Below are 14,759 nucleotides of genomic sequence, written 5' to 3' on the forward strand. Positions count from 1 at the left end.
CGCCGGGTGTAAGATAGAGCCCTATGTAATGACTTTGATGAATACTGACAACTTCAAATTTAAACACTTCACAAAAAGCTGGCAAATGATTATGATGATTATATAAACATATGACTACCAATTTCACTCTAGACCAGGCTTTCTACTTGTTTATTACTCGTTATTATAATAATAAAGACATAATAAAAATAAATAATTCTATTTTAAATGCTTAGGTATCTGATGTCGGACTTTTATTTTGACACACAGGCGTGAAAGATGTACAGTAGGCTAGCCGTTGCCATGGTAACGCCAACATTTGATTGAAAGGTGACAAGGCCTTACCTTATTGTTCGTAGGCAAAAATGGCGCAAATACAATCCAGAGTATGGGTGTGAATCTTTCGTTATCTCACAATTCGATTTTGATTCTTGGGGGTCACTATTTGATTCAAAAACGATTCCCGATTAAGTACATAAGGGGTGCTAAATCTTCTGCAGTCCGCTGTGCGCTAATAAAGGCGGTGCGGCAAATTATGGCATGAAAGCAGAGTAAAATGTGGACACAAATTATGCACTTGCACAAATAAACACTTTTTACTAAAATATGTTTAGTATTTCTCAATTCTCAGAGACTTCAAGAATAACAAGTTCAAGTTATACAAAAAATAAAAGATGCTGCCTGTTACATAAATGAAATTGGTTGCAGCATTTTTTTCTGAGGAACTGAATAACCCTGTAAAACTGGTATTTTTTTGAGCTGAACTTTTTGCCGGACGCCCTGTTTCTGTTTATTCCCGTCGCTCACTTTGAAAGCACCGCAACGGACGAGGAGCGGCTGTTTCATGAAGTTGAAATGAGGAGTTATCTATACGATACCTCCTTCGCCTATATAAGCTGGCTGGAGGGAGATCACCCGAAAGTTTTGTACTTGTTGTTGTTTCTATATTCTAAGTCATTTCCAGTAAATAAGCCTGTCACAATATCAAACGTGTGTTTTCTGTTTAAAAAGTACAAATGTCGGAAGATAGCAAGTACTAATCACCCATCTTTTAAGTGGTCGCGTCTCCAGTCTGATCTCACAGCTGATAGGTACGTGGTTTGTTTACATGACGTAACGTAACGCTTGCTGCTAGGACACAATGTCACTCGCTCTGCGTCAGAGTTCTCTGCCATCATTACAGTTGTTGTTGAGTTATTCCTCGTTCAGCTTGACCTAATGTTACATTTCATTTTCAGTTAATGAAAGTGACGTTGTGTGACTCTCGTCATGTGTTTCATGAGTGTGTGAGGCAGACAACTGCAGCTTGTTTTCCCTTTCACAATCGATTATTCATTTTCATATTTGAATATCTGTTTTTTTGTACAATTCAAATACATATTTGAATTTACAATATTCATTGATAGCCCTAGTTTGTAGGACTACTGTCCATCAGTAGCAAGATCAAGGTTCTTCTGTGCAAAATAACGTTTTTAAAAATCTATTTATTTTGGTGTTGCGAATCGATTCAGAAACTGACAAGGTAAGAATCTTACATGGATCGATTTTTTTCCTGCACCCCTATTCCAAGGTATGGAAAATATGGATGTACGTGCATTGAAGATAAAATGGCACTGAAACCCCAGTGTGTTATATGTAGCAAAGTGCTCGCTCAAGAGCGCATGAAACCATCAAATATTTAAACGTCATTTAGAATTGAAACATGCAAAGAGGAACCGGTGGATTTTTCCCTCGTGCAGCTGTGTGAAGGGGCTCAGGTGTGTTTTCATTTGTCTGGAGGCTGCTGAACTCTTACAGCCAGTATTTAGAGATAAAAGTTCAAGACACGTGGATGCAATGCTGACCTCAAAGACGGTTGCCTTTGTGGGTCACTGGATCCAGAGGTTTAAAACCCCCTCTAGTGCCTGCCTTATTGGTCGTTCCTACCAGCCATTCTTACCTTCAGGGAGTCGTAGTGCTCCTGTCTGATCTCCTCATACTCCTCTTTCAGGTCCTCAAAGTACTCCTCCCTCATTGCCTCATCCAGGAGCTGCGAGCACTGAGAGAGAGAAAAAACACACTCAGGTTTGGACTAATCCAACTGGAGCGACTCAAACATCTAGATTAATGACCCCCAAGGAGGGGGTGCAATATGGTGCCTTGTTAATATGTCACTAAAACGCTACTTATTCTTTTAAAGCATTAACGCAACTTGGAATGTTTAGGTTTTTATGTTCAGTTTTAAAGCTAGAGTGAAGATACTGGCATCATATGAAACTACATGGCAAACTGCAGCCCAACAGACAACAACAGCTGTCAGTGTGCTGACTTGACTATGACTTGCCCCAAACTGCATGTGATTATCATAAAGTGGGCATGTCTGTAAAGAGGAGACTCGTGGGTACCCAGAGAACCCATTTTCATTCACATATCTTGAGGTCAGAGGTCAAGGGACCCCTTTAAAAAATGGCCATGACAGTTTTTCCTCGCCAAAATTTAGCCCACCTTGGGAGCATTATTTATCTTCCTTCGCAACAAGCTAGTATGACATGGTTGGTACCAATGGATTCTTTAGGTTTTCTAGTTACATATGATACCAGTATCTTCACTCACTATATTTGCATAAAGCAGCATATTTGTCCACTCCACACACACCATGTTGATAAGAGTATTAAATACTTGACAAATCTCCCCTAAAGGTACATTTTCAAAAGATAAAAAATGTGTGATTAATTTGCGATAACTGTTTTTATAATTTATTTTAAAGGAAAATGATAATATAATTTTTTAGATTTACAGCCCTGGTTTTTGGACATTTTTGGACTGACACTGTCCCATGATTGTCTACCTATTTGTATTTAGATGCTGGTTGGAAATTAGCACCAGCTACCAGCCAAATGCTGGTAAAATATGCAAGTGCCTGATAGATTTTCTTCACTCACCAGCCAAAAAAAACAATGGCAATCTACTGAGTGGCTGGTACATTTTGGAATAATTTCCAAACCTGATCCCAACAGGCGCAGACAGGCACAGATTAAAACTATCAGCACTTAAAAGCAGTCAGGGTATTTTAAGAGAGCCAAATCTGCTTTAAAAAAACATGTTTTACTTTGTTTCAATGGGATATTTGTGTAGCCCGTTTCTAAATATCAAATGAATGCTATGGGTGTTTCCTATAGGCCAGAGGCCCTAGAAAAGCTCCAATGATGTCTTACCACCACCACACTCCTGGAGGCGTCCAGAACATGGATAGCAGGAGAACTGTAGCGAGGGGCGATCTTCACCGCTGTATGTGTCCTATCAAACACAAAACAAACAAATTACCCAACAGCACACTGCAAAATTCCAACATGTTCTGGTGAGCAGGGGATGTACTACTGTACTTATAATAACTAATTACTTTTCAGGAGATGTACCCTTTATATGTATAGTATAGTACAGACATGTAATGGTTTAGAAGATGAGCAGTCTTCTGATCCGAAGCATCATGAAAGCGCCGCTTAGCGTCCTCTGTGGGCCTGTGGAGGGTGTACACAGCTACGTTTGCTGTGATGTGACATCATCACGAGCTGCTTCTTTCCAAATGAAAGTAAAGTGCTTCAATAGAAGGAATGGGTACCAAAACCCGGCATTAAACGTGCCCTGGGTTTAAATTATTAAAGACAGTAGCATTGATAAGCTCCGACGTTTTTTTATCGGCACTTTTTAACGTTTCGGTGTATATTATCATCATGCTGCAGCATCACCGCCGCCGAGTTTTACACAAGCGTAGCGTGCTAGCTCGGCTAATAGCAAACTGTTATAAAACAAGCTAAAACAAAAGCTGTCTGTATGTAGTCTGACTGTTTACTCCACACTGCCACTGGTGAATGATGAAATGTTCAGTTGCACGTTTTTGCTGCACCATATATATCTCATTTATTGGTCTCCAAACACAATGTGCTGCATTACGTTTTTAAATCACATACTACAACGACATGTTTGATTAGCTGAGAGCACCTGTTCCCCTTCATATACTGATGTTTCTTGATCAGTGAGATATATTTCTGCCTTATCTCAGATGTGTGTTTGTGTTACTTTGATGTAGTGGCTCCTCCAATCAGCAGTGGCGTTGTCATTCCCAGTCTCTCCATCTCTTTGGACACATGGATCATCTCATCCAGAGAGGGGGTGATGAGACCCGACAAGCCGATGATATCTGCAGGAACAAAGCAAACAAACACCCCACATTACTGTTCCTGCTATTATAACAATAATAACAATGACTACAGCCACAATCACTTCAATCATTTGGACTGACGTCGGGGGGAAAACTAGGATCAGCATCGGCCGGGCCTCTGATTCATGGAGGGACCTTCGTTTGGTCAGCTAACATTACTGCCGATCATGTGAAATATAGAGTGATATCGTGGTTTTAGCTGCTAATGTTGCTAACATTAATGAACATGATGCCTGTCAATCACGTTCAGTCTCGTGTGTGTCGCCTCACTGTTTTGACCGTTCGCGTCTACGTAGTGCGAGCACAAAGCGCGAGCAACAGGACGCTGACCTTAGTTGACTTAGCGGCCACAGGAGTCACTGTTAAAAAGCAATTTTATGATTCTTACATAGAGCCCCTTTAAATTTATAATTATTTTTTTTGTAATTAGTATTTTATTGATTTTTTACATGAACATTGTTACATTTTGGTCCACAAATCAAACTCCTATATGCAAAATAATATTAATATAAAAATAAAATACATAAATGAATACATTTAAAAAATAATATCTACAAAATCCTAGTATACAAATAAAATGCAAAAAAATCAAAATAAATAGATAAAATAAAAGAGATAAATCAAATACATATTCCTACATTCATACATCTAATCTTACAAGCATCCAAACAATAAATTCTTAAAAAATATGTTCCCGTCAGCATCTCACACTGACAATATGCAATCTGAAGCGTACACAGTACCTGCTTTCTGTTTGACGGCCTCTCTGAGGATCTTATCACAGGGAACCATCACGCCCAGGTCGATCACTCTGAAACACAACAAACATCCTAAATCTTTGAGTGTGTGTGTGTGTGTGTGCGTGTGTGTGTGTGTGTGTGGGGGGAGGAATAGTACACCAGGAAACTCTCCACTGCTAATGCTGTATGTATGTATATATACATATATATACATACATACATACAGTATATACTAAAAGTATGTGCTGGCCCTCATGGCCCCATGTCCCATAATATATAGGTAGTTGACACACGCAGGCACACACACGGTAAATTAGTGCCATTAAACACAGGTACAGTAATAGTGTTGGGATGGTTCCCAGGGCCTGTCAACAAACCAACACTGCCACTTATCTCCCATAATGCAACACTGTGCCCTGCAGGGGATCAAAAGGTAATCTGAAGGTGTGGAAGAAAAAGCACCCAGTGCTCGGGGGAGAACTGAAGATGGAACTGTAAACTTTCAGCAGCAAACCAGTTTTACCTGAAGTTGTTGCAGCCCAGCACCACACCTACGATGTTCTTGCCAATATCATGGACGTCTCCCTTCACTGTAGCCAGAACGATGGTGCCCTGGTAGGGATCCTGCAGATCAAGGAGAAAAGGATCAGAGGAAAGGAAGGACCAGAGAACAGGATAAAATGTTTCCAGTTCATTTTCAATCTTTGCGAGGCGAAGCTCTGCTCCTGGCCAGAGGAGGTTCCGCTGTTGAACTAGTACTGTGACATCACATATACTGTAGGTCTCCAATGAAAATAATTCTTAATCTTTGTGGGAAGACATTGGTCAAAATGAGAGTTAAATGAAAGAGACTAAATGCATCCTTATCTAGTAGAGACTGACCACGTCCTCAGTTGACCCCGACAACAACTTCATCTCCTCCCTCTCCTTCTCCATGAAAGGAATCAGATAGCCCACCGCCTTCTTCATAACACGAGCTGACTTGATCACCTGCAGACACACGAGGACTTCAAGTTTTATCACCGTTTAAAAATGCTGAAATACATAGACATGTTTAATCCAATATAAACAGAGATACATAAGAAGAAATATAGACTAGTCTTGGAATTGATGGCACCTTGAAAGTTGCATTTTGCTACACACTACTGCCGATTGATATAAAACTGATTATATGTATAGGCTTAATGCTCAGCTTAATGCTACTAAATGTCTGGTAGGACTTCACTGGGAAAAAAACATGAAATCTGAGGTAAAACCAGTAAGAGAGTTTAAAGATCTAGTGTGTAAGATCTGGCAGTATCTAGCGCTGAGGTGAGGAGATTACAACCAACTGAAGGGAACCTGAAAATTGGGGAAAGTCTTGCAAGATGGTTAAGGTTAGGCATTGATCTTGAATAGTTAAGGTTAGGATAGGTCGTCGGGCAGCGAGTCTCGCGAGAGGTTTTGCAAGTTTTTGCAGATCTCAGACCAGATTTCGCAATTTGCGGGTTACCTTCCAGACACGACCCAACTGAGGCTTCTCCAGTGTGCTACGGTGGCTGACACGAAAACGCAAAAGTCCCTCGCTAGAACCATCAGGAGCAGAGCCAGTGCGTAGAGTGTGTGTGTGTACGTGGGAAGTGAGTAGTAATGCAACAGAGAGAGAGAGCGGTGGCGACGGGAGTGCGTAACGTCATCGACTCCGGCTCAAGCAGGAAAAGTTAACGGAGTTTGGTTTGTCTGTTCTGGGCTACTGTAGAAACATGGTGGTGCAACATGGCGGACTCCGTGAAGAGGACCCGCTCCCTATGAAGATATGAAGGGCTCATTCTAAGCTAACGGAAACACAACGATTCTTATCAGGTGATTATACACTAAAGAAAACATAGTTATTAATATTATATTCTATTTCTGCCAATAGATCTCCCTAAATGTTACACACTGGTCCTTTAAAATGCTACACAAGATTTTGGCAGTTAGCTTCTAGGTGTGTCATAATTCAAAAGTGAAGCACTGGAAGACAACAGGTACAAGCTGAGCCTCTGACCTTCTCAAACCATGTAAACAAACAACGCTTTAAAAAAAAAACAGAGTAATAAATAAAACAACACGATTGACATTTTCTTTTCTATAGCACAATATTGGAAACTTCATTAGGGAACACTTACTATGTCTGAAACTGACTGATACCCTTCACCAGCCAGTCAAAACAACCATAGCAACCCATGCTGAGCACCACAGGTAGACAAAGAGCAAAAAGAAATCCAGAATGAGTTGCCATCCTACCTGTGGAAGGAACATCTTGCCAGCTCCAAAGAGATCTCCCACCACCTTCATGCCGTTCATCAGGGGCCCCTCGATGATGTGAAGGGGTCGAGTGTAGCGCTCCACCTGAAGCTGACACTCCTCCACATCCTCCACCACATACTTATCTATTCCCTGACAGCAGCAACACAGGATGGAGCATAACAGGAGAACAGAGAAGAACATGACGACAGGTGAATCGTTAATAGGGCAAATTATGTTTGGATTTGATATAAATACATAAATAGAAGTGGTCTCTGTCAGTGTTTACTTTGAAAGTTGAAGACGAGGTGAAAATAGGATTAAAAAATAAATTCTACAAAAATTACGGCATTCACTGCCATTCTTGCGACAGGAAACTTTTCCTGCAAATTTCCTTGAAAACCGACATGCTCTTTTAGAACAACAAACAAATCATCCTGAAACCATTCTTCATAGGGCTGGAAACAAGTCACGGTGCACACAGACTAACACGTCTCAGCAGGTTTAGGTGTCCCAGACAAACTTTTGAAAACTTATTAAAATCTTTTATTACATTCATCTTATAAATACAGGTACATGCATGAAATTTGACCTCTGCATTTAACCTGTCCTAAGCATTAGGATGACTTAAATGATTTAAGTGATCATTTAGATGATCACAGTGCCAAGATAACCAAAGCTAAAATTATTTCTGATTGGGCCCCAATAGTAATAAACGAGCTGATTCAGACTTTAGAGAACAGCTACATGCTCATCAAACCTCCCATTGACATACAGTGAAGAGAAAGTTGAAGTTGACAACGTGGCGACGTACAGTTGGCCTCTTATCTTTACTGTTACACAGTCCCTAACCGTATCTAAGCCGGCTTACAATATTGTTGAAAAATATGAGTTTGCAGTCTGACTTAGACTAGTTTCTCTGTTTCAAAGCATTCTGATCAGAGTAGCTGAAGGAAAGCTGTTTAAATGTCAAAGCTACCAGTGTGTGGATGTGTTATCTAATCCACTCCTCAGATATGTTACCTTAATGAGAGCGTACTCCAGCCTCTCCTCCACATTTCCTTCTCTCCATTCGTCTGTCTGAACCACCTTCTTCGCTCCTTTCACGTTGTTCTGTGAACGAGAGTAGTAAAGTCGACATCTGTTAGCCAAACTAAAGCAACGACAACCGGGTGTGTTATGTGTGTTGTGTGTGTGTGTGTGTGTGTGTGTGTGTGTGTGTGTGTGTACCTGTGCGTAGGCCAGTAGTTTCTCAGTAGCCTCAGCGTCTTTGTTCCAGATGAGGTTTTCACACAGTAACAGCAGCTCTTTATCGATGTCATCATAGACCGGCAGGTTCCCAGCATTCACTATGCCCATATCCATCCCATCCTGAGACAGACAGTGTGGGGGGGGGGGGGGGGGGGGGGGGGGGGGGGGGTGGGGGGTGGGGGGGGGGGGTGTTATAAGTAGGGATGTCTGGATACCAGAAATTTAGTAGTCGATACTAATGCCAGTGAAATTCCGTGATTCTTGATACCAGTTCGATACCACGGTAATAAACTAGAGTAAAACAATAAATACCATGTACTTCAACATCCACTTCTCTATTACAGTTTGCATACTGGTTTTGTTTCATATATATACCAGTATCTTCACTCTAGCTTTAAAACTGAGCCCGCTACAACCTAAAAATCACAAGTTGCGTTAAAGAAATTAGTGGCGTTTAAAACGAATTTGTGTTTAAAACAAATTTGCGTTAATGAGCAAGTTATTGTCGCATTAACTTTGACAGCCCTAATATGAGCACATCATGATAATGTTAGAATATACCTTCGCAAAATACTCATTTTAAAAATAATAATAAACCACAGGCCGTACTGTGAACGGTTTTCTTTATTTTTTAACCTTGAAATCTATTTACAGCGAGGTCTGTGGATGGATAGATAGTAGTGGGTGGATGTCGGTGTTTACCTTGATAGCGTGGTAGAGGAATGCTCCATGCATCGCTTCTCTGATGACCTCCATCCCTCTGAAGGAGAAGGACAGGTTGGACAGACCTCCACTCACCCTGGCTCTTGGTAATGTCTCCTACACAAACGCACAAACACACACACACACTCAAGGTTTGATTCAGAAAAGGACTGTGGTTGCTAACACTGGACCATTTTGTGTGACAATACTGTGAGAGGCTCCGGCAGATAACGTGGGGATTGGTTGAATTTGCGTTCATTCTTCCCCCACGGACTGACAGGTGCATTACCTTGATAAGTTTGGTGGCTCTGATGTAGTAGATGGCGTAGTCGTTGTGCTCCTCCATGCCTGTACCGATGGTGAGGATGTTGGGGTCAAAGATGATGTCGTTGGGGTTGAACCCCACTTTGCTGACTAGCAGGTTGTAGGCCCGAGTGCAGATCTCCACTTTACGCTCTGTGTCTGCGGCCTTGAGAGGAACAGCACACTTGTCAGCACATATCAGTGTGTTTTTGTGTGAGAGTGTGTGTGCGTGTGTGTGTTTATCTCCTCACCTGTCCCTCCTCATCGAAGGCCATGACCACCACAGCAGCTCCGTAGCGCTTCACAGTGGCAGCTCTGTGCAGGAACTCCTCCTCTCCTTCCTTCAGGCTGATACTGTTGACTATACACTTCCCCTGACAGCACTTCAACCCAGCCTCAATCACGGCGAAGTTAGAGGAGTCGATACACAGAGGTACCTGGGGAGGAGAGCACATTCAATCAGAGGTCAGTTATTAACAGGTTCATATGATGAATTAGACATTTTTTTGCAGAAAACAGGCAAAACTAGAATTATCACCTTGCGGTTGTATGCCTCCATCAACCAAAATGTCATCACTTCATCATTTTATCCTATTAGACATTTGTGTGACAATGTCTTTGTGAGGTCACAGTGACCTTGACCTTTGACTACCAAAATCTAATCAGTTCATTTTTGAGTCCAAGTGGACATTTGTGCCAAATTTGGAGAAATTTGCTCACGGCGTTCCTGAGATTTCACAAGAATGGAACTGACATACGGTCACAGTGACCTCGACCTTTGAAAAAAAAAAAAAAAAAAAAAAAAAATCAGTGTTCATCTCCACTGCCTTTAAACTTCCTACCCGTGAGATGTCTGGCTCAGAAGCAATTAATTTACAAAATCGAGCCATAGCCGTTGGCCCCTCCAGCATCCCCTCATCCATGTTGATATCCAGGACCTGGGCTCCCATCTCCACCTGGGCCTTAGCGATGCTTAGAGCCTCCTGGACAACAAACAGAGAGGCACATACCAAATAAACCGGCGGACGCAAGCCAGAACTTCATCTATGCTCATGATTTGACTGAAAATGACAAATGAAATAATAATAGTAGTACACCAAATCTGTCTCACCTCATAGTTTCCTGCCATGATCAGCTTGGCAAACTTGCGTGACCCGGCCACGTTGCAGCGCTCGCCGATGTTAACAAAGTTGGTGTAAGGGCCGACCCTGAACGGCTCTAAACCTGGAAATGAGACAGACGTTTCATCACATTAACATCCTGCATTCTGGACAAACAGGGATTAGAAGAGGGAAGGGGGGTTTTCAGCACCACGGTTTCATTTTTACACATTTTAAAGCTAGGGTTGGTGGTGTTGTTCAAAAACAGTTTTAGTTATATTTGTTAAAAATTAGCATTACATCCCGACAGCGATCAATAAATCACATGCTCTGACAAAAATATGCAGTCCAATCATTTCATTCGGCCCAAATGAAATGATTGGACTGCAGATTTTTGTCTCTTTCTTTCTGTAAATCGGTAAATAAATCACTTTTTGAGATCGACATCTGATCGACATCCTCTTTTCATTCGTTTATATTCATTATCAACCAGAGCAATCAGGATTTCACTTGTTTAAACTTGTTCGAAAGTCTCACTGAAAATGAGATTCACACATATTAGAGACTGCTTTCATTTTATTAAGTTTGACAGCAGTGGGTCTTCACAGGACGGTTTTTAATACCTGACAGCAGCATGTAGTCTTGATAAATATTAGCCTCAGGAACTCTTGGCTTACAGTGTTTGACTGCTTCAGATATGGCCCTGTATATGAGGAAGAAGAAGGGGAGGGGAAAATATTATAACATTTTCAAAACTGCATGAAATTTAAGAGACATTTTCTTGTCAGAAAAAAAAAACGACAGTGACCTGATGTGTCCTGGAGTGGTCCCACAACAGCCTCCCACAAGATTCACCAGTCCATCCGTAGCAAACTCCTGCACACAAAGATAGAAACAAAATCTTAGCTGCAACAAAAAGGCGGCCAGGATCTGCTTGACTTAAGCACACATTTTTTATATTTTTCATTTGGAATTTAACTTTTATTTAACCAGGATGGTCTCCAGACTAATGTCTGGTTTTCAAGTTTGAGTTCTGGATAAAACAATTAGAAACACAGAAGCAAAACAAACCAGAAGGAACAAAGAGAAGAGATGATAAAAGCACATAACGATGTCCATGATCTTACGTTTACAATCATTCAAAGTAAAGATTCAACATTTGGGGAATTATGCTTATTAGCTTTCATTATGAGAGTAAGATGAGAAGATGGATATCAATCTCATGTCTCTGTGTTAAAGTTACTACGAGAAACTGTCATTTTGCGTTGGTTTTGGCGGTCCCTGTGGATAAAAGCGGTAGTGTGTCTGAGCACCAGGGTCCCTTTAGAAAACCTCTCATTTTACTGCAGCATTCACTTCCCGAAGCCGGAGCTTGTTATGACCAAGCTGTTTGTGCCTCCTCCGACACTTGGTGCCCTACGCACAGCGCTTGATGCGCATGTGCCCGGCGGCGGCGCTGGATGTCATGGAGATTACATCCATATTTTATAGAGTCTATAGTTTGGAGTGGAGGATTCCTGGGATGATGCTGTTGAACACCGAGCTGAAGCCCACAAAAGCCCCATTTCGACAGCAGGAACCTTCCCCCAGAATTAGGAACCTTTTGAGGAACTCACTGTGTTTCGACCGCAGGGACCAGGGTATAAATTAAGTCCCGGAGTCTTTTTACCAGTGCTGCTTCAACTGTACTGCTTCCTGTACAAGGAAGTACTCTAGTATCACATTACATCCAGCGTAAAGTAGCAGTAAACGTCGTAACGTCGACGTGTTTTTTAGATGAAACAGGCGGCCGCACTGAACTGCAGCCCTCGTCTCATTTCATGTCGCTTTTTCATACGTAGGCGACTAATATGCCTAATCTTCGCGGGTCTTTAGACCGCTATGGAAACGCAAACGACAATGGGGTGAGGAACCTTTTAGTTAGTTTTGGTAAAATTACCAGGAACTTCTTGGTGCAAACCCGTCTAAACAGGATCCTTGCATATGTCCCTGGGGAGTCGAGGTGTTGTAGGATGTAGTGCAGTTGGTTGTGTGACGTCAGAGTCGGAGCCGGGGAGGAGTGTGAAAGTGGGCGTACAACACATTCATGGTTCATGGTTTCCCGTAGCTGGAGATGCCCTGTAGGCCCCTACACCCTGTTTTTCAGGTTTTTCAGAGTAGCTCCTTTTTGCTACTCTGATCCCCTTCGTCAGTGTGTTTTATGGCCTGGTTGTACAGGATTCTGTCCCTACTTCTGCGGGCCTCCTCCTTGGCCTGGTGGAGCTGCTGAGATTAGCTGTAAACCAAGGTTTGTTGTTGCTGTATGTGCAGAAAGTTTTAGTCTGCACACACACGTCTTCACAAAAGTGGATATAAGATGTCAGAGTCAGTTCATCCAGATCTGTAGCTGCACAAACGTTCAAAGCAAGGCCTGTAGTTTAGGCTTTGTCTCTATGGTCCATCTCTTCACAGCCTTGACCTCAGGCTTAGCATATTTTGGTGTCTGCCTGTAGGTCAGGAGAAAATGAACCAAACAATGGTCAAGGAGTCCTAAAGCTGCACGGGGGATGGAGTGATAGGCGTCCTTTAGTATGGTCCAGTGTGTTTTTATCCCTGCTGGGACACTTGGGCTGCATTCACACCAGATCAGGCGCATCATTAACGCCGCAGCCCAAAACGCACTACCTGCATTCAAAATGAATGGGAGGATTTGAGTTTTCACTGCACCGCTGGACCTGTGAATGCAGCCTTAATGTGCTGTCTGTATTTTTGTATTTTGTGGCTGAGGTTTGCTGTGTTAAAGTTCCCATGAACAATGAGCAGGGAGTCTGCATGTTTATACTCCATTTAGTAATCTATTCATCCAGGTGTTTTTAAAGCCTCACTAAACCACGCCTGAGGTTATATGCAAACACCGACCAGAATAAAGGAGGAAAACTCCCACGGTGAAAATGGTTTGCAGTCAGTAAAAATAGTCTCTCAGTGAGGACTGCATGATTTCTTTAACACTGTGACATCTGTACACCAACCCGCATTTATGTAGAAGCAGATCCCGCCTCCCCTTGTCTTCCCTGATTACTTCAGAGTCAACAAATTAGATAGGACATGGGAACTTGTGGATATTGTTGCACTTTGGACGGAGCCAGGATAGCTGTTTCCCCTGATTTCTCTCATAAGAAGAACTAAAAGTACTTGCTTAGTTTTGACTACTTTTGTGACATTTTGCCTTTATCAGGTAGTTTTGACTGTAGCTTGACATGGGGAGAGAAGGCGAGGAGGGGCCTGATATGCAAGAAGGCTCCCTGACAACTTGATTTTTGTAAGACTGCAGTAGTCTTAGATTTCCTTACAATTCTGGCAGTGCTTAACACTTTACGTTATATTGGAAAATTGGTGAAATATTTGCTAAAGTGAAGGCGCAAGAAAGTCACAAGCAGTCAAAATCAACTAATGCCGGGTACACACCACACAAGAATCAAGCCGATTTTGATCCTGATTCCCCTCCTCCCGAGGATCGTCAGCATGCCACGATTTTTTGTTGGTTCTAAAGATTATCTTTTCCAGATATTCCTGTGGTGTGAGGTATGTTAAGAGTGTTTTTTACATCCCCCGATCGACCCAGAAGTCCATCCTGGCCTCACCGATTTCAAATCGTAAATGTTAAACTTGTTCGATATTTACAATCGAATATCCTGTTGTGGGTGGGGAACCCCGATGACAGCCGATGACACAGTCACGTGGGAAAGAACGTTAGCCAATTGCGAACCAAGCTGACGGAGGAAGGAAGGACAACCACCGCCGTCACGGCGTCCGCTGCTAATGCATGAGCTAATGTAAAACGTGAAGCATAAAGTAGTAGTAAGATGGAGCTCCAACTTGTTGATTTGTGGCAACAACACAAGAGTTTATTTAACGTGTCTCCGTGACTTCATCCATCCATCCTTCGTGAATATTCAGAACAAAGTAAAAACTAACATCGCTAATTCTTCCTGCCTGTTCGTTTACACTAAAGACACGTTTGATCGCGAGAGATTTATCAATATTTACCTTTTTTGTAGTTGTTTATGAATGAATCTGTTAGTGTGTGGTGTGCTGTTTTGGCCGACATAAACAGGAAATTATAAGAAAACACATTGTAGCGAGATCTTCCCTGTTGCTGCAATTTTGCTGGAGTCTAAGGGCCGTGATATTACCCTTCAAAATAAACTGTTTCTCCACATGGTCCTCTTGGCCACCATGATC

General features: G+C 42.0%; 1 protein-coding gene across 1 annotated transcript in view; it reads right to left on the reverse strand.

The window, feature by feature from the left end:
* The window catches only part of mtr (5-methyltetrahydrofolate-homocysteine methyltransferase), a 32,625-nt gene that overhangs the window by 10,069 nt on the left and 7,797 nt on the right, over window positions 1-14,759 (reverse strand). Inside the window, exons 11-26 of the mRNA XM_074620554.1 lie at window positions 11,347-11,414; window positions 11,162-11,241; window positions 10,550-10,662; window positions 10,281-10,421; window positions 9,690-9,875; window positions 9,425-9,604; window positions 9,136-9,252; window positions 8,413-8,553; window positions 8,206-8,295; window positions 7,183-7,335; window positions 5,800-5,907; window positions 5,441-5,541; window positions 4,921-4,988; window positions 4,036-4,156; window positions 3,174-3,255; window positions 1,919-2,017 (exon numbers count right to left, since the gene is read on the reverse strand). Coding sequence (XP_074476655.1) covers window positions 1,919-2,017; window positions 3,174-3,255; window positions 4,036-4,156; window positions 4,921-4,988; window positions 5,441-5,541; window positions 5,800-5,907; window positions 7,183-7,335; window positions 8,206-8,295; window positions 8,413-8,553; window positions 9,136-9,252; window positions 9,425-9,604; window positions 9,690-9,875; window positions 10,281-10,421; window positions 10,550-10,662; window positions 11,162-11,241; window positions 11,347-11,414 — 1,848 coding nt within the window. The remainder of the gene's footprint in view (window positions 1-1,918; window positions 2,018-3,173; window positions 3,256-4,035; window positions 4,157-4,920; window positions 4,989-5,440; window positions 5,542-5,799; window positions 5,908-7,182; window positions 7,336-8,205; window positions 8,296-8,412; window positions 8,554-9,135; window positions 9,253-9,424; window positions 9,605-9,689; window positions 9,876-10,280; window positions 10,422-10,549; window positions 10,663-11,161; window positions 11,242-11,346; window positions 11,415-14,759) is intronic.

Source organism: Sebastes fasciatus, chromosome 20 (genome assembly GCF_043250625.1).
Source record: "Sebastes fasciatus isolate fSebFas1 chromosome 20, fSebFas1.pri, whole genome shotgun sequence".
Lineage (NCBI taxonomy): Eukaryota > Metazoa > Chordata > Actinopteri > Perciformes > Sebastidae > Sebastes > Sebastes fasciatus.